The 20,634-nt window shown below is 39.4% G+C and overlaps 1 protein-coding gene across 3 annotated transcripts in view; it reads right to left on the bottom strand.

Moving 5' to 3' along the window:
- Positions 1-20,634, bottom strand: part of LOC133614276 (neprilysin-like) — a 160,844-nt gene that overhangs the window by 102,355 nt on the left and 37,855 nt on the right. For 2 of the 3 annotated variants that reach the window (XM_061972119.1, XM_061972121.1), the window contains exons 2-4: positions 20,261-20,437; positions 12,895-12,930; positions 5,424-5,585 (exon numbers count right to left, since the gene is read on the bottom strand). In XM_061972119.1, the coding sequence (XP_061828103.1) occupies positions 5,424-5,585; positions 12,895-12,930; positions 20,261-20,437 (375 nt within the window). The remainder of the gene's footprint in view (positions 1-5,423; positions 5,586-12,894; positions 12,931-20,260; positions 20,438-20,634) is intronic. The other variant, XM_061972120.1, reaches the window with a different exon arrangement.

Here is a 20,634-nt window from a genome sequence, read left to right as displayed (position 1 = left end):
CAGACCAAAAGTGGTACTTTAGTTTGCATCTGCCCCACTCTTGGGTTTTCAAGAAAAATGCCAGCAGTATGCCCCGTTTTGTTGCGTTGGGGAGCCAAAAAAAAAATTGCAAGCAAAGTACGAAAGTGTGGCTCTCCTCTTTCCTCCTCCCTCTAAGTTGTGTCAAAGCCCTTAATTTGTCTTAGTACCGTATTTTTCAGACCATAAAGTGCACCAGATTAAAAGGCGCACTGCCGATGAGCGGGTCTAGTCAGGTCTTTTTTTATACAAAAGTCGCACCGGATTATAGGGCGCATTAAAGGGGTAATTTTATGATTTTTTTCTAAATGTAAAAACTTGTGGTCTACATAACATGTAATGGTGGTTCTTTGGTCAAAATGTTGCATAGATTATGTTTTACAGATCATCTTCAAGTAGCTTTCTGACAGTCTCTTCAGGATGCGCCGTTTTGTGGGCGGTCTTATTTACGTGGCTCACCTTTGGCAGCGTCTTCTCCCCGTCATCTTTGTTGTAGCGGTGTAGCGTGCAAGGACGGGAGTGGAAGAAGTGTCAAAAGATGGAGCTAACTGTTTTAATGATTGATAATCAATAACGGAGCAGCATCTCTTCATCCGGAAACAACAACAAGTGTGTCCCGTGTTCCTTGGGTGATTAATGTGAACTCACTACACCGGTATGTTTTAGCGCTTTCATGGCGAGTTTACTGACAGATATAAGTAAGAACTTTACGCTACTTTTTATTAGAAATGGCAACAGTGGAGGATGAATGTCCCACAACAAGAAGATACAGAAAAAGAAGAAGCTTATGACTACGGTGTCGGCACGGACTACAATTCCGAATGCGTGCACATTTTCAGGACCTATGCAGATCCCAAATACACATCAGCAGGCACCGGAAGGTAAGAAAAGTTGGTTTTGCATAATATTGCGAAACAAAACGCCAGATAATATGTCTTACCTTATACACACACCATAATAATACTTGTATGTTTAATGTGCAGACAATCAATCAAGCGGTGCGGCTTCATAGCTTACCGAAGTCGTACAAAAACAAATTTGACAGATTTTTGAGCGCCGTGTGTGATGTTCTATATTCGCAATGGAACATTTAAAGTTTTGGTGTTGTTTACTGGCGTCATCTTTCAGTCTACACGTATCTCTTATGTATGACTGCCATCTACTGGTCACACTTATCATTACACTATGTACCAAATAGAATTGCAGTTGCCGTGGTTAAATTCGAGCCCTGCATTTATATTTACTGAAGGAAGCCATGACTGCAACGTGACCCATCTTTGCCAACAAAAGTCTTCAATAAAAGTAAAAGTGATGCTAAATGTTCATGTATCCATTTAATTTGTCATTTATAGGCATATAACATTATTTTCTATTTTGTAATTATTCTCTAAAAAATGTGTTCACATTTATGGATGTCTGGAACAGATTAATTTCCCATATAACCCTTCTATCCATAAGGGGAAAAAATGCTTCCGTATACTATTAGATTTGTTTTCTGATCTTAACGGATCACTTACAAAAACCAAGCAACCACTATTTGGACTTTGGTAGTGGTTCTTTCAGAGAGCCACTTCCTGCGTTACTCTGTCTCTCCCTCGATGCATACTGTCGAACCAGATGTGTTTTATATGGAAATAAAGAGCAGGCACCAACCACTGAGGTAGACCACATACCACCGGAGTGTGCGTGTAGATTACACAGATAATGAAAATGAATCAAGTGACTCAATAGAAATGTTGACAACTTAAATAAAAATGTCAACAATCTAGCAAGCGCAGCAAGGTTTTGACCCAAATATAAAAACAATTGAAAAAGACATATATTCGAGGTCAAGCAGTTTATACGTGCCAATCATCAGGCAGTTGCCTGCTCTTTTTCTAATATATATTTGTCATTTATGCATTCCTTTGCTATAATTTCATGTGTGTTCACATTTGAGCTAGAGTGAACAGAAACCGTAACAGAGTTCACTTGCAATCAGACCAAGACCCGAACCCTTATCAAACAACACAGGAGAAGTGATGATGCCTATTAAAGATAATGGTGACCATTAAGTGTCATCAAAATATGGTTACTGAAATATGATAATTGTAATGAACGTATCTTTTGTCTTTGATTGTGTCTTTAAAAATAAGGGGTTGTCTTATATTAAGGGGTGTCTTATATACTCTGATCAATATGATATTGTTTTGGCCAGGTTATACATTTTGTTACGTTCTGGTGTTTGTCTGGACCCCTGGATGCGAAGATGGTAGGCAAGTCCAGGAAGAAGCCCATTCTACCAGAGAAAACGCAGGTAGCACAAAAAACTACTATGTGCAGCCTGAAAGTGCACAAAGAGTAAATACCGTATTTTCCGGACTATAAATAATTTGTTTCCCTCAAAACTCGACAGTGCGCCTTAAAACCCAGTGCGCCTAATGTACGGAATAATTTTGGTTTTGCTTACGGACCTTGAAGCTATTTTATTTGGTACATGGTGTAATGATAAGTGTGACCAGTGCAGTCACACATAAGAGATAAGTTTAGACTGCAAAATAATGGCAGTCACACATAACAGATACGTGTAGACTGCAATATGACTCAAATAAACATTACCAACACTGTATATGTTACATTGAAAATATAGAACATTACACACGGCGCTCAAAAATCGATCAAAATGTTTTAGTATGACTTTGGTAAGCTATGAAGCCGCACCGCTTGATGGATTGTACTGTGCTTCAACATACGAGTATTACTATGGTGTGTGTATAAGGTAAGAAATATTATCTGGCGTTTTGTTTCGCAATATTATGCAAAAGCAACTTTTCTTACCTTCTGATACCTGCTGATCTGTATTTGGGATCTGTATAAGTCTTGAAAAATTGCGCATGTCCGCCTTTGTAATCCGTGCCGACACCGTAGTCAACAAGCTTCTTCTTTTTCTGTATCTTCTTGTTATGGGACATTCATCCTCCGCTGTTGCCATTTCTAATATAAAGTAGTGTAAAGTTCTTACTTACTGTATATCTGTCAGTAAACTCGCCATGAATGCGCTAAAACATACTGGTGTAGTAACTTTAGTTATTAGAGAGTTCTGGTCGGGCGGTTTTTCACGGGACACATTTCCGGCGTTGTTATTACACTAGTGAGCCACGGATGGGGAGATGCTGCTCCGTTATTGATTTAAGTAAAGTCTGAATGTCGTTAAAACAGTTAACGCCATCTTTTGACACTTCCTCCACTCCCGTCCTTGTATGCTACACCGCTACAACAAAGATAACGGGGAGAAGACACTGTCGAAGGGGAGCCACGTAAATAAGACCGCCCACAAAACGGCACATCCTGAAGCGACTATCAGAAAACTATTTGAAAGTGATCTGTAAAACATAATCTATGCAACATTTTGACCAAAGAACCACCATTACATGTTATGTAGACCACAAGGAAGTGTTTTACATTTAGAAAAAAAAATATATATATATATATATGACCCCTTTAATGCACCTTAATAATCTGGTGCGCCTTAAGTATGAAAAAAGATCCAAAATAGACCATTCATCGACAGTGCGCCTTATAATCCGGTGCGCCCTATGGTCCGGAACATACGGTAGGCAACATAGAGCAAAATGATCCAGCCCTGTCCTCATAAGAAGCATCCTGATTGGCAACCAGAGACAGGTGTGTCCGGAATGCCTCAGGGACTGTTGTGGGAGCCAGCGCTTAGACCAGAGGAGTTGTGGCAAATGGAGGTAAACACAAAGTGAAAAAAAAATTGAGAGCGCTTGACAGTAAATAAGACAAAATACAATAACTAATGGCAACTGTCATGTGAGATAATGACACATCTGCTAGTCATTTCTTGTTCGTTGGGTTTTTTGAATGAAAAACTCAGGGAATGATGCTGTTGTGTAGTATTTTTATTTAGCAATTACTACTGACTGTCATAATCCAGCACAAATTATGATACAGTCGTGGTCAAAAGTTTACATACACTTGTAAAGGACATAATGTCATGGCTGTCTTGAGTTTCCAATAATTTCTACAACTGTTATTTTTTGTGATAGAGTGATTGGAGCACATACTTGTTGGTCACAAAAAACATTCATGCAGTTTGGTTATTTTATGAATTTATTATGGGTCTACTGAAAATGTGAGCAAATCTGCTGGGTCAAAAGTATACATACAGTAATGTTAATATTTGGTTACATGTCCCTTGGCAAGTTTCACTTCAATAAGGCGCTTTTGGTAGCCATCCACAAGCTTCTGGTTGAATTTTGACCACTCCTTTTGACAAAATTGGTACAGTTCAGCTAAATTTGTTGGTTTTCTGACATGGACTTGTTTCTTCGGCATTGTCCACACGTTTATGTCAGGACTTTCAGACTTTAGCCTGATTTAGCCATTCCTTTACTACTTTTAACGTGTGTTTGGGGTCATTGTCCTGACCAAAGAACCACCATTGCGCCCAAGATCCAACCTCCGGGCTGATGATTTTAGGTTGTCCTGAAGAATTTGGAGGTAATCCTCCGTTTTCATTGTCCCATTTACGCTCTGTAAAGCACCAGTTCCATTGGCAGCAAAACAGACCCAGAGCATAATACTACCACCACTTTGCTTGATGGTAGGCAGGATGTCCCTGGGATTAAAGGCCTCACCTTTTCTCCTCCAAACATATTGCTGGGTATTGTGGCCAAACAGCTCAATTTTTTTTTCATCTGAACACAGAACTTTCCTCCAGAAGGTCTTATTTGTGTCCATGTGATATCAGATGAAACAAAAATGTCGCTGTTTGGTGAAGAAACAAGTCCATGTCAAAAAACCAACAAATTTAGCTGAAATGCACCAATTTTGTCAAGAGAAATGGTGAAAAATTCAACCAGAAGCTTGCCAGAAGCTTGTGGATGGCTACCAAAAGCGCCTTATTGCAGTGAAACTTGCCAAGGGACATGTAACCAAATATTAACATTGCTGCAGCAGATTTGGTCACATTTTCAGTAGACCCATAATAAATTCATAAAAGAACCACATTTCATGAATGTTTTTTGTGACCAACAAGTATGTGCTCCAATCACTCTATCACAAAAAAATAAGAGTTGTAGAAATTATTGGAAACTCAAGACAGCCATGACATTATGTTCTTTACAAGTGTATGTAAACTTTTGACCACGACTGTATAAGCCCAAAAATATGGATGGGCATCACACTAAATACTAAATCAGCGTTTTAGGGAGCAGAGGAACTATTGTGGAGGTATGTAAGGATGTAGCACAAAGCTGATTGTATTCTTCAACACACAAAAACAACAGCACCTCTGCTGGTTGAGAACAAGTAGTGCACTACATTTTGTCCAAGATGCCTCAAGATGGTTGGCCTTTGTGTTGGCGTGCGTGTGTTGGCGGTGTATGTGAGCAGACGCTGACCTTTAAGAATGACCTGCAGTTCCTCCCGTAAGACGTCAAAGGTGCCGTATCTTGAGCTGGTATCTGGGATGAGGTTCTTTTTGAGCCAGCCGCCGCAAGCGTACTGATAAAAGTTGTCGCAAGGATCCGTGCTGGTGTCCATGTTCTGGAGCAGGCGAGCCGCTGTCATGTAATAGACAGAGGACTTACTGTCAGCCAGGAGGAAATAGTAAGGTAGAAATATTTGACTTTATGATGATAGAGCTGTGGCAGCATGTCAAATAAAACCTGTCTTTAGAAGGATAACACTGTGCTGCATGTTGAAAGATCGTCCTTACTGATTTGATGAGCACTCGATTTGCCCCAAAAATCAGTTTTGACAAACCGTGATTTTTTTTTTTCCAATGATCTATTACATATGTGTAAAACTCAAGGCGTGGGAGCCAGATTTGGCCCGCCACGTCATTTTATTTGGCCCTCGAAAGCCTGGAAATAATATGTATCAATAAAGTACTGTACCTTTTCTTACTAAATGTATTCTTTCTTTCTATTTTGGGACAAAAAACATTTACTCCATGTAATCGCAAATGATGTTAACTAAACTATTGTCTAATTATGCAAAATTATATTATCAAAACTTCAAACCATTTTTAAATAGAAATACATACTAATAATAATGATTTCAAAGCAAGTTATCCATCAAACTGTGCAATGTAAAAGTAGCAATATATTTCATGGTAACATTGTGAAATTTACTGTGGTTTTAACAGCATTATTCTCTAAATGAAAAACACAGTACTTTTTTTTACTGTAATAAACTCTGATGCCGTTTTGGCATTTACAGTAATACACCAAAAAAAACAACAGTAGCTGATTTGCGGTACAAAAACAACAACAAACAAACTGGCAGCTCAGGTGCCAAAATTTTACTGTAAAATTGCAGTTTTTTTTTATTTACAGTAAAAAAACAAATGTAAATTTTACAGTAAAATTCTGGCAACCTAGCTGCCTTGTTTTTTACCATAAAAACAGCAGTACTGTTTTTCCATTTACAGTAATACACACTACATTTTGAGGAGAAATTATTGCAATTTACCAAATTTTTTTAACTTTTTTTTTTTTTTTTAAATCTACTAATAAAATGCATTAAAAAAATTGTGTAACATGATAGCATTGTTAGAAGCGGCCCTCTGGGGCCAAACATGACTGCAATGTGGCCCTCGGTGAAAACAACTTTGACACTTCTGTTCTATTACATATTGAAATGAAACACTTTATTAAAGGGGAACATTATCACCAGACCTATGTAAGCGTCAATATATACCTTGATGTTGCAGAAAAAAGACCATATATCTTTTTAACCGATTTCCGAACTCTAAATGGGTGAATTTTGGCGAATTAAACGAATTTCTAATATTCGCTCTCGTTGTGACGTCACATCAGGAAGCAATCCGCCATTTTCTCAAACACCGGGTCAAAACAGCTCTGTTATTTTCCGTTTTTTCGACTGTTTTCCGTACCTTGGAGACATCATGCCTCGTCGGTGTGTTGTCGGAGGGTGTAACAACACGAACAGGGACGGATTCAAGTTGCACCAGTGGCCCAAAGATGCGAAAGTGGCAAGAAATTGGACGTTTGTTCCGCACACTTTACCGACGAAAGCTATGCTACGACAGAGATGGCAAGAATGTGTGGATATCCTGCGACACTCAAAGCAGATGCATTTCCAACGATAAAGTCAAAGAAATCTGCCGCCAGACCCCCATTGAATCTGCCAGAGTGTGTGAGCAATTCAGGGACAAAGGACCTCGCTAGCACGGCAAGCAATGGCGGCAGTTTGTTCCCGCAGACGAGCGAGCTATCGACCCTAGCTTCCCTGGCCTGCTGACATCAACTCCAAAACTGGACAGATCAGCTTTCAGGAAAAGAGCGCGGATGAGGGTATGTTTACAGAATATATTAATTGATGAAAATTGGGCTGTCTGCACTCTCAAAGTGCATGTTGTTGCCAAATGTATTTCATATGCTGTAAACCTAGTTCATAGTTGTTAGTTTCCTTTAATGCCAAACAAACACATACCAATCGTTGGTTAGAAGGCGATCGCCGAATTCGTCCTCGCTTTCTCTCGTGTCGCTGGCTGTCGTGTCGTTTTCGTCGATTTCGCTTGCATACAGTTCAAACCGATATGGCTCAATAGCTTCAGTTTCTTCTTCAATTTCGTTTTCGCTACCTGCCTCCACACTACAACCATCCGTTTCAATACATTCGTAATCTGTTGAATCGCTTAAACCGCTGAAATCCGAGTCTGAATCCGAGCTAATGTCGCTTGCAGTTCTTTCCGCCATGTTTGTTTGTGTTGGCTTCACTATGTGACGTCACAGGAAAATGGACGGGTGGTTAAAATCAGGCACTTTGAAGCTTTTTTTAGGGATATTGCGTGATGGGTAAAATTTTGAAAAAAAATTAGAAAAATATAGTAAGCCACTGGGAACTGATTTTTAATGGTTTTAACAATTCTGAAATTGTGATAATGTTCCCCTTTAAAAGGCTGAGATCATACCCACCCGATTTCCCCAGGATTTTCTCTTTTGAGCCCTTCTTTCCCTTCTCATATTTTTCCAGTATTTTAACTTTATTACGGGGGAGAAAAAAAATGGTACTGCCAAAGCAAGACGGCTTTCAGTCGCCCCCACCCCCTCCCATGGGGGTGGGGGCGACAGTTTTGTTGTATTGGTTTTACCTAACAGTTTTTTAAGCATCTGTACAAAAAACTAAATAAACTAAATATTAATTGTATTAACATTTTTGAGTAAACAACAAAGTATATTAAATAAGATGAACCTTGAAAAAATTTAAAATTTTTACTCAAAAGTAAAACAAATGCAGAAAAACCAACAAAGTAAATTAATTTACAGTCCTCAGTTTTTCAGAATACACACACAGCTTTCCAATTGGGGACAAAAATGACAGCCCCATAACAGTTCCAATTACCTTTTCTCTATAATGTTTGGATCTTCCCTTTTTAGGACAAAATCCCCCCAGGTTTTTTTTTGTTCTAATTGCTTGTCTGAATAAGGCGAGGACACTAGAATTGAAGATTAACAATCTATTCTACAAATGGATTCGGCACAAACAGTAGCAATACTATTGTGGAGAGAAGACTGTGCCCTACAAGGTCTGGCGCTCTCTTTCTAGATGGTCCTTCTACACACATGATTGTGTCCACCTTACTGCCTCTCCCTGGCGCAGTTGTTTGGGCATTATCCAATGAAACCAAAATGTTACTGACCGGGTGTTTCGGACGCACACACACATTCGTCCACACTCTCGTTCCTGGCACCTCATGTTATCATCAAAACCCAAGAAAATGTGATGTGTATTTGCAAAGACAGAAAAAAACCACATGGTGTACTCATTGTGTTTTGTCCTTGAACAGAACAAAGTGAACGGGCAGTGAGACTCCCTGTGCATTCCACTCGCTTTAAGGTGGAACATGTTCTCGATAAAGATACAAAACACCAAAGTCCCTCAAAAAGTGACTTTTTTTTAAATTTGTGTGTGAGTGCGTGTACCCTCCCCTCAATCTGTGTGTAAATTTGTACACTGCCCCAAGTAGAAGTGTATGTTACTACATCATACACATGTCCCCATTTCGAGTGAATGTTTCTGACAAAAGTGTATTACTTCTCCTTTATTGTACAAAACCCAAAACCAGTGAAGTTGGCACGTTGTGTAATTCGTAAATAAAAACAGAATACAATGATTTGCAAATCATTTTCAACTTATATTCAATGGAATAGGCTACAAAGACAAGATATTTAATGTTCTAACTGATAAACCTTTTTTTGTGTGCAAATAATCATTAACTTATAATTTAATGGCAGCAACAAATTGCAAAAAAGTTGTCACAAGGGCATTTTTACCACTGCATGGCCTTTCCTTTTAATAACACTCAGTAAACGTTTGGGAACTGAGGAGACCAATTTTTGAAGCTTTTCAGGTGGAATTATTTCCAATTCTTGCTTGATGTACAGCTTAAGTTGTTCAACAACTCCGTTGTCGTATTTTAGGCTTCATAATGCGCCACACATTTTCAATAGGAGACAGGTCTGGACTACAGGCAGGCCAGTCTAGTACCCGCACTCTTTTACTACGAAGCCACGCTGTTGTAACATGTGGCTTGGCATTGCTGTGCTGTAATAAGCAGGGGCGTCCGTGATAACGTTGCTTGGATGGCAACAAATGTTGCTCCAAAACCTGTATGTACCTTTCAGCATTAATGGTGCCTTCACAGATGTGTAAGTTACCCATGCCTTGGGCACTAATACCCCCCCATACCATCACAGATGCTGGCTTTTGAACTTTGTGTCTATAATAATCCGAATGGTTCTTTTCCTCTTTGTTGCGGAGGACACAACGTCCACAGTTTCCAAAAACAATTTGAAATGTGGACTAGTCTGACCACAGAACACTTTTCCACTTTGCATCAGCGAAGCGGCGGCACTTCTGGGTGTTGTTGATAAATTTGCATAGTATAGTTTTAACTTGCACTAACAGATGTAGCGACAAACTGTATTTACTGATAGTGGTTTTCTAAAGTGTTCCTGAGCCAATGTGGTGATATCCTTTACACACTGATGTCGCTTTTTGATGCAGCCTGAGGGGTCGAAGGTCCGTAATATCATCGCTTACGTGCAGGTATTTCTCCAGATTATCTGAAGCTTTCGGTTATATTACAGACCGTAGATGGTCCATCCATCCATCCATCTTCTTCCGCTTATCCGAGGTCGGGTCGCGGGGGCAGCAGCCTAAGCAGGGAAGCCCAGACTTCCCTCTCCCCAGCCACTTCGTCCAGCTCCTCCCGGGGGATCCCGAGGCGTTCCCAGGCCAGCCGGGAGACATAGTCTTCCCAACGTGTCCTGGGTCTTCCTCGTAGATGGTGAAATCCCTAAATCCCTTGCAATAGCTCGTTGAGAAATGTTGTTCTTCAACTGTTGGACAATTTGCTCACGCATTTGTTCTCAAAGTGGTGACCCTCGCCCCATCCTTGCTTGTGAATGACTGAACATTTCATGGAAGCTGCTTTTATACCCAGTCATGGCACCCACCTGTTCCCAATTAGCCTGTTCACCTGTGGGATGTTCCAAATAAGTGTTTGATGAGCATTCCTCAACTTTCTCAGTCTTTTTTGCCACTTGTGCCAGCTTTTTGAAACATGTTGCAGGCATCAAATTCCAAATGAGCTAATATTTACAAAAAATAATGTTTTTTTTTTATCTTGTCTTTGCAGTCTATTCAATTGAATATAAGTTGAAAAGGATTTGCAAATCATTGTATTCTGTTTTTATTTCCGATTTACAAAATGTGCCAACTTCACTGGTTTCAGGGTTTGTAAAAAAAGATTCACAAAGTCGTGTGCCCTCAAGTGTTTTTGCCATATGTCCCCAAAGGTGGCCTTGGTAGGAATTTGTGTTTGTACAGTGATACAAGACCCCCCCCAAAAAATTGCCCCATCTAGGATAACAAATATGTTTTCAAATGTTAACATTACCATTTTCAATGGTATATCCAATGTATCAGATACATTGTTAACATTACTGCTACTTGCAAATACAGGTGGGTACCAACCATATTTAATAACAATACAGATGAGCTAGTTTCAAGTTGAAATATCACTAATATAGACTGCTCATTATATGTGTGCTTTATTCAAATGTGAAAGGTACCCATCCCTTGTGATCAGAAAACGCCACAAAATCTGTTCCAGAAAATCTGTATTTTCGGACCCTTAAGCATCACATTCCCTGAGAAAAATCTCATTGTTCTCAACCGAGGGTCAGCACCCTGTGGCTCTCGGGCCGCATGCGGTCTTGAGTGTCGTCACTGTGGCTCCCTGAAGCATTTTTAAAAAAGGATTGAAAATGGAAAAAGATGGGGGGATAATTTTTTTTTCTGTTTGAGTATGTTTTTTTTGTTTGAGGACAAACATGACACAAACTTTCTCAATTGTTAGAACACCAACTGTTTAATATATTTGTGTGTATGCTTCACTGATGAGAGTATTTGGTGAACATCGTTTTGTCCTACTAATTTCGGCGGTTCTTGAACTCAGCATAGTGTGGACGTGACGCAACAGTTTGTTTACATGTAAAATCTTCCACTCCTTCTTTGTGTCATTTTGTCCACCAAAAGTTGTATGCTGCGCGTGAATGCACAAAGATGCGCTTTGTTGATGTTATTGACTTGTTGGAGTGCTAATCAGGCATATTTGGTCAGTGCATGACTGCACCAATGCTAACATGCTATTTAGGCTAGCTGTATGTACATATTGCATCATGATGCCTCTTTTGTAGCTATATTTGAGTTCATTTAATTTCCTTTATTTTATCCTCTTTGTTTAAATTTGTGTTTTACATTTCTCTTGACTCATTATCTGTATGTAATATTGACTGCATTTCAGATAGTTGTTTGTGTGCCATGTTGTTCCAGACCACAGCAAACATCACCTAGCTTGCCAAAGATTGTAATAAATCTATTAGAAGAAGACAGCCTGACGTTTCCTTTAACTTGGACACACACATCTATACCTTTGGCCAATGAAAGCCAGTAATTTCCAGGAGTTATCTCACCTTCTGAGTAGCCTCTGATTTACTAATGGTTTCTAATGTTGGAAAAAATGTGTAGAATAAATATTACATTTCAACATTTCTGTCAACGAAGATTTGCTTCAGCCTGCAACACATAGTCATTTTGATAGTAGGCTAATATAGCTAATATAGACACTTACGTCATGTGTTGCCTTCATTATAAGACATATATACGGCTTTTAATTTTTTTTGGCTCCAGACAGATATGTTTTTTGTATTTTTGGTCCAATATGGCTCTTTCAACAACAACAACAAAAAAGGAGCAATCCTCTCATCCAACCCCCAACCTGATATTTGTCCAAGTTGTCCAAGTCAGTGAGGCGAGCCACCATCGTTTCCTGAGGCCGCATGGCACACAAACACAATGTTTCACACTCTAGTGGTATAGTGAATAACATGCATACACAAGTAGACTTCAAAATAAACTATCCCTTTCAACCTGTCATAGATAAATAACCTGAACAAAACAGGGGATGGAGCTCATTTGCCAACATTAGACAGTTGTTTGGTTGTTTTTGAGCATGCATTGGGATGTGGGTTTATTTTTTGAGAGGCTGCAGAGGGATCCCTCATGACGGTGGTTGTCAGTCAAATGTGACAGAAGTAGGACATTAATCTACAGAAACATATCCAAATTTACAGGCTGGAATTACAGAATACAGCAATGAATTACCATGTTATTAAATGTAGTCTAAGGTGGGATTAAAATCAATTTGTTTCTGTGCAGCATGACTGAAGTGGCAATTTATAAAATTATGTTTGAAGTCATTTATATCAGTCATTCTCCCCTTCTCTCAAAAGCCATGCCTCAGAATAAGACACAAAGAAGACAAACAGTGCTTACCTGACTGAGTACAGTCAGCTGTAGTGCAGATTTCTTCTAGAGAAGAAGACAAAATAAATCACAGTAAATATTTGCAGTTATGATTCATTATGTAAAATACGTATGAAATATAAATCCCTTTGTGTGCTAAACTTCTGACCCTCATCAAACTCAACACACATGCTGCCAGTTTAATGACTTTCAAAATGCGTGCACGCTCCGCAAACATCTTCTTTTTTTTTTTTGTGCAGGGCAGCCAAAGATAATGTGCTCAGGATATCCATCCATCCATTTTCAGAGGCCGCCGGGGGGGTGCACTCGGGCGGGAAGATAGGGTACAACCTAGACAAGTCAAACATTTTAATCCTACTAGCTTTAGCAGCTTCTGTCTCTGCATAATGTATGCAGTATCTGGATATGCATAAATGAACCCTTTGAAATATATTACCGGTATACTGATTTTGATAACCACCTTTGATAACAGTTCATCTTAGATGAACTCGAGCTCAGCGAAGCCGGCGGCGTTTCTGGGTGTTGTTGATAAATGGCTTTCACTTTGCATAGTAGAGTTTTAACTTGCACTTACAGATGTAGCAACCAACTGTAGTTACTGACAGTGGTTTTCTGAAGTGTTCCTGAGCCCATGTTTACACACTGATGTCGGTTTTTGATGCAGTACCATCTGAGGGATCGAAAATCACGGGCATTGCCGCTTACGTGCAGTGATTTCTCCAGATTCTCTGAACGTTTTGGTGAAATCCCTAAATTCCTTGCATTTGCTCGTTGAGAAATGTTGTTCTTAAACGGTTCGACAATTTGCTCAGGCGTTTGTTCACAAAGTTGGGACACTCGCCCCATCCTTGTTTGTGAATGACTGAGCATTTCATGGAAGCTGCTTTTATACCCAATCATGGCACTCACCTGTTCCCAATTAGCCTGTTTACCTGTGGGATGTTCTAAATAAGTGTTTGATGAGCATTCCTCAACGTTCTCAGTCTTTTTTGCCACTTGTGCCAGCTTTTTTTAAACATGTTGCAGTGATCAAATTCCAAATGAGCTAATATTTGCAAAAATAACAAAGTTTACCAGTTCGAACGTTAAGTATCTTGTCTTTGCAGTCTATTCATTTGAATATAGGTTGAAAAGGATTTGCAGATCATTGTATTCTGTTTTTATTTACCATTTACTAGGGGTGTAATGGTACACAACAATTTCAGGTCGGTACGTACCTCGGTTTAGAGGTCACGGTTCAGTTCATTTTCGGTACAGTAAGAAAACAACAAAATATACATTTTTGGGTTATTTATTTACCAAATTTGCAAAATCTTCCACTAAAAATATTTTTTTTAGTGGAATATTTGATGTGAAGTAATCGGAACCTTGGATAGGTCAATAATTCATAATAACATTGATTTTGATTCAATATTATGTTTTGAGCAATGACAGTTTGAAAGAAAAAAAAACAGCTTTGTTTTATTAGTCAACATTGCAACTTTTTCTAAATTACATTTAACCTTTAAGCTTTTTTATTTCACTTTTGTTATGTTTTTGTTTATTTTAATAGTATTTTTAGAATGTGCCGTGGGCCTTTAAAACATTAGCTGTGGGCCGCAAATGGCCTCCGGGGCCCACTTTTGACACCCCTGCTATAGATAATAAAAAATTAAATCTGATAAATCTATGGATAAAAAGCAAAGCCTGGCGACACATGCACGTTTATCATTACTCTCTCGCTCTCTCTGTCTCTGCCCCTCCCTCACGAATGCTTCTGCACGCACAATTTGTTTTGTTTTTAACCCCTTCTTAACCCTGAACGTACATTGAAAATATACGCAACCCTAACTCAAAATGCCGGACATTTGAGGCATTTAAGAAACTCCGCCCTGACAGCTCCGCAAAAGAGGACATGTCCGGTGAAAAGAGGATGGTATGGTCAGTCTATCGTAGCCCGTTAGCTGCTAGCATGCCGTGTGTTGTGCCTCGGTGTACATTGTTTACACAACGTGCGTTACGCTACTTAATATGTCCATGTGGAAACTCGTTCGGTACACCTCCGAACCGAACTGGAACCCCGTACCGAAACGGTTCAATACAAATACACGTACCGTTACACCCCTACCATTTACACAACATGCCAACTTCACTGGTTCTGGGTTTTATATAAAGACAGTAATAAAGGATGTGGGTCACTAAAAATACATTTAAATTCACTATAAAATCAGATATTGGCATTAAATGGGAGTTGAGCACTTAGACCTGCAGTGTAAATCCTGGCATTGATCTAAAGTAAAAGTACTCCCTATAGACAGAGATAAAGGAATATACCAGAGGGGTCCAACATTGAAGGAGGCGGGGCCCACTTTGATACATTCTGTACATTAAAGATAGTAAAACCAATACAATGTGGGTCAATCAACATATGCTAACAATCTGAACAAAACGTCCACATCTTACCTTTGTGTCGTTGGTGACAAAGAACATTAGTGAGATCTAATCTAACCCTTTTGAGATATTAAAGTTCTTCTTTTTATTATTCTTTATTAATATTACTATTTTTCGGTGAATTAAAACCTTTTTGAGGGCTTTAGCACACTCGAAAATTTAGCAATGCACAGATTGTCGGCCATTTTGGTTGTTAATCCCAACTTCCATGGACTTTGGCCAGGTGCATTTTTTTTTGTGTGTGTGTTTAATTTTCCAATGCAGGACTTGTTTTGAGAATGGGTCAGGGGTCAATAAAAATAAGCTGCAAAAGTGGCAAAAGCCTGGAAATAATGTGCAACAATAAGGCATTGCATACGATACAAGTTTGGACACACCTCATTCAATGGGTTTTCTTTATTTGCATGACTATTTAAATTGTAGATTGTCACTGAAGGCATCAATGAACACGTGGAGGTATGTACTTAACAAAAAAAGGTGAAATAACCGAAAACATGTTTTATATTCTAGTTTCTTCAAAATATCCATCCTTTGCTCTGATTACTGCTTTGCACACTCTTGGCATTCTCTCAATGAGCTTCAAGAGGTAGTCACCTGAAATGGTTTTCACTCACAGGTGTCATAGTTTTGGAGAAGGTGTGTCCAAACTTTTGGCCTGTACTGTATTTCCTGATAAATGTATTTCAATGTTGACAGAAAAATGCAAATGCAGTTCTTTACTCAATATTATTGCTTTCTGACAAGCTTTTTTGTCATTAAAACGAAGGGTCAGTTGTGTAATAATGTGCCACCCCCAGGAATTTGCGGGCTTTTTTTGTGATTGTTGCAGCCTAGAATGCCTACCGTACTTTACGGACCATATGGTGAACCGGATTATAAGGCGCATTGTCCCGTGAAAAACCGTCCGACCGGAACTCTCTAATAACTAAAGTCCTTTGGGTGAAAAATGTAACTCACTACACCGGTTTGTTTTAGCGCTTTCATGGCGAGTTTACTGACAGATATATGTAAAAACTTTACACTACTTTATACTTTATATTAGAAATGGCAACAGCGGAGGATGAATGTCCCTAACAAAAAGATAGAGAAAAGGAAGAAGCGACTACGGTGTCGCCACGAACTACAAAGGCTGATGCGTGCAAATTTTCAGGACTTATGCAGATCCTAAATACAGATCAGCAGGTACCAGAAGGTAAGAAAAGTTGCTTTTGCATACTATTGCAAAACAAAATGGCAGATAATATGTCTTACCTTATACACACACCATAATAATACTCATATGTTGAAGCACAGTACAATCCATCAAGCGGTGCGGCTTCATAGCTTACCAAAGTCGTACTAAAACGTTTTGATGGATTTTTGAGCGCCGTGTGTAATTTTCTATATTTTCAATGGAAGATATACAATTTTGGTGTTGTTTACTTGAGTCATATTGCAGTCTACACGTATCTCTTATGTACTACTGCCATCTACTGGTCACACTTATCATTACACCATGTACCAAATAATATAGCTTTGAGGTCTGTAAGCACAACCAAAAGTATTCCATATATTAGGCACACAGGGTGATAAGGCGCACTGTCGAGTTTTGAGGAAATTAAAGGTTTTCAATTGCACCTTATACCGTATTTCCTTGAATTGCCGCCGGGTATATTGTATGCGCATGCCTTGATTTACCGCCTGGTCAAACTTGTTTCGCAAAATAATCAGCGCATGTCAAGAATTACCGCCGGGTCAGAATTACCGCCGGGTCAAACTCGTTTCACAAAATAATTAGCGTATGACTAGAATTACCGCCGGGTAAGTCACGTACCTACTACGTTTTATATAATTGCAATTCTTATTATTAATATTGTGTTAGTTTAGTTAGTGGTGGAGAGCTGACTTTTTGTTATTGGAGTTGCGTCTTTCAAAGCGCTTTATTTTGAAAAAATGTTTTATTAATATAGCTATTTATTTATTTATTAATATAGCTGCGTGTGTCAAATATGAGTCATTTTGATGTAGTTGTATGAGTAACATTTCAGAAACAAATCATGAGCTAAGAAAACCTGCTAACAGGCGGTAATAATGTTATTTTAATTGCCTTTTCAGACCCAAACAAAAAGAACTCCCGGGATGATTCATTGTGCTTTAAATTTTATTGCGGCATTAAGCGATGTCATGATGGTATCCTTACATCACACTCAAATTTATAAGTGCATGCCTAAATTTACCGCATTCTTTTGGTAAGCGCCGGAGTGAGAAGAGGTTTTAAATTAGTTACCGCATAATTCAAGGAAATACGGTAGTCCGAAAAATACGGTACTTTAGCTGCTGCATTTTTTATAAAAAGTTGTGGCAAAACCGTCCTCAGTGATGCAGTTTGATTGGTAAGAGCGTTAGAGTGCTGCTGGGACAAATTCAATTGGTGAAAATGTGTGGGGCAAATTTTGGGTATTAAGCAAAATTGCGATGCTGCACATAATTTGCATGGATTGGTTGAATTTGCATGAATTTGCATGAATTTACGCAATTGCAACATTGCAAAATCCTGGAAAGACTAAATATTATCCTGAAACGGCCCAGTAAGGACTTCTGTAACTGTGACGTGGCCTAAGATGGAAATTAGTTTGACGCCCCTGGCCAGACCTTGGCAAATGAAGACCCGGGGCCTCATGCGGCCCGTTAAACTTTTCAATCTGGCCCCCGGACATTCCCCCCAAAATTTTTTTTAGATCTTTAAAATGGAAACTGTAGCTGCCATTATGATGTGCAGTGATGTTTTCAAATGACCGTAAGTCTTGAACTATACAAAGTAAATTCAATGGTTGGAATCTACGGTTTTGCATGATATACTAGTTACTATGGTAATCTAATTAGTTACTATGTCAATCTAATTAGATACTATGGTAATCTAATTAGTTACTATGGTAATCCAAATCTATGGAGAAATATAGTCCGAGAGAAAAATGTAATTTAAAACATTTGTATGCACGTACCTTCAGTATATCAGTATGTGGAATTAAATGATGGAATGGATTAAGCAAAGAAATCAAACCATGTACTAATATGATCCACTTCAAGAAACTCTTCAAACTTAAAGTGTTTACAAAGTACAAAGAAGAAGAATCATGATAAACATTCTGAATTTATCTCCTCCATCCGTTCATTTTCTAGATAATCTTACTCATCTCACCATATGAAATGTAACTTACTTCACCGAGTATTATTTATTTATTTTTATTGTGATTACTTATGGAATATATTGTGAATAAATTGAGAACAGGAAGTGAACAAAAGTTTAAGCAACTGTTATGTAAAGGAAAAGGGGTAGGATTAAATAAGCTCTGCTTCTTCCTACTCCTTTTCCATCCATCCATCCATCTTCTTCCGCTTATCCGAGGTCGGGTCGCGGGGGCAGAAGCCTAAGCAGGGAAGCCCAGACTTCCCTCTCCCCAGCCACTTCGTCCAGCTACTCCCGGGGGATCCTGAGGCGTTCCCAGGCCAGGCGGGAGAGATAGTCTTCCCAACGTGTCCTGGGTCTTCCCTGTGGCCTCCTACCGGTCGGACGTGCCCGAAACACCACCCTAGGGAGGCGTTCGGGTGGCATCCTGACCAGATGCCCGAACCACCTCATCTGGTTCCTCTCGATGTGGAGGAGCAGCAGCTTTACTTTGAGTTCCTCCCGGATGACAGAGCTTCTCACCCTATCTCTAAGGGAGAGACCCGCCACCCGGCGGAGGAAACTCATTTCGGCCGCTTGTACCTGTGATCTTGTCCTTTCGGTCATGACCCAAAGCTCATGACCATAGGTGAGGATGGGAACGTATATCGACCGGTAAATCGAGAGTTTTGCCTTCCGGCTCAGCTCCTTCTTAACCACAACGGATCGATACAGCGTCCGCATTACTGAAGACGCTGCACTGATCCGCCGCACTGATCCACTCTTCCCTCACTCATGAACAAGACTCCGAGGTACTTGAACTCCTCGTACTCCTTTTCGAACATGTTGAATAGAGAAACTGGAAATTGTGATGTATCATGTTGTATGCATGCATGTTCCAAATAAACTCAAATTCAAGTCACAGCAGCTCAGACGAGGCACAAAGCAGTGTGGGTGAGGAGCATTTCCACAGAGTGTTTCCAGAGCGGCCAGCCTGAAATGCGGAAGGAGATTTTTACAACAAAGCTCTAAAGCTTAGTGATGTATCAGATATATCAGATTGTAGGTGTTTTTTTTTTACCCTCTGCGGTCATATTTCGCTGTGTTTGTTGCATTTTTGTTGCATTTCGCTTGATTGTAAAATATGTTGATCAAGAGGGGGTGTGACGTTCATATGTTGTCAACATTCAGTGTTTTATCGTTCATAGTCAATATTGTAAATCACACATTCTTTATTTTCATGTACATTCTGGGTGTCTCATTCAGTAAAAAAAAAAAAAAATTCCATTCCATTTTTTAAGGCGGTCTGTCATAACGTTTTTAGCTTTCAATCAGACATTATTGTGTGGTTTTGTATTAGTGTTCTTAAAAATAGATGTACCGGTCCCCAGACACATTTTTTTCTCAAAATTTGGCCCCCTGAGGCAAAATATTTGCCCAGGCCTGCTGTAGATTAACAGTGTTTATAAGATAAAATGGATAATAAAATGTTTTTTTGTTTTTTTTTGGTAATTCTAACAATACAAACAACTCTAAAATCCTCTTTCACGGCTCAGTCTTACTTTCATGCTTTGACGGCGTCCTGATTAAGTTCCGCACAGCAACACAAGTCACCGCTCTTCACCGAACACCTCCATTTGTGCCTTCAACCATGCCATCAGCTGGAAGTGAGGGTCTGTGCACACTAAGTCGACGTGAGGCGGACCCTGAAAGCTCTCAAGGGTTGACTTCACCCTTTGTTGGAAACCAAAACCAAAGACCCGCTCCCACATAACCTTGTTTTCACATTTAAACACTCACCGGTCCTCTGTGTGGCATAGAGGATGACGAGTGCCATGATGACAATGAAGAATAAGGAGACGACCGTGATTAGGCCGATCTCCAGGGAGGTCCAGTGGGGTTTCTTGGCCGACTTGGGGGGGGTGTTGTCGGTCATTGTCATTGGGTCTCCTTCTGCTGATAACTGTATGGAATCACCTGAAGAATATTATTCAACAATGTTAGTCATCTGCTTTGACTTTATTTGAAGGAAAGCTTGTCAGTCAGTTTTAAAACAAATTTTACACAAATATGCTTGTCAGTCCCCAAAAGGTGTGTATCAATTTTTGGAGTGATTTGGCTAATCACCCTTAAGATACAATGGGTGTTGTGCGAGACATTTCTAATCAGTTCAA

The sequence above is a fragment of the Nerophis lumbriciformis genome, linkage group LG17 (assembly GCF_033978685.3).
Source record: "Nerophis lumbriciformis linkage group LG17, RoL_Nlum_v2.1, whole genome shotgun sequence".
Taxonomy (NCBI): Eukaryota; Metazoa; Chordata; class Actinopteri; order Syngnathiformes; family Syngnathidae; genus Nerophis; species Nerophis lumbriciformis.
Note: the sequence above shows the minus strand (reverse complement) of the source record. Positions and strands in the feature narration are given on the sequence as shown.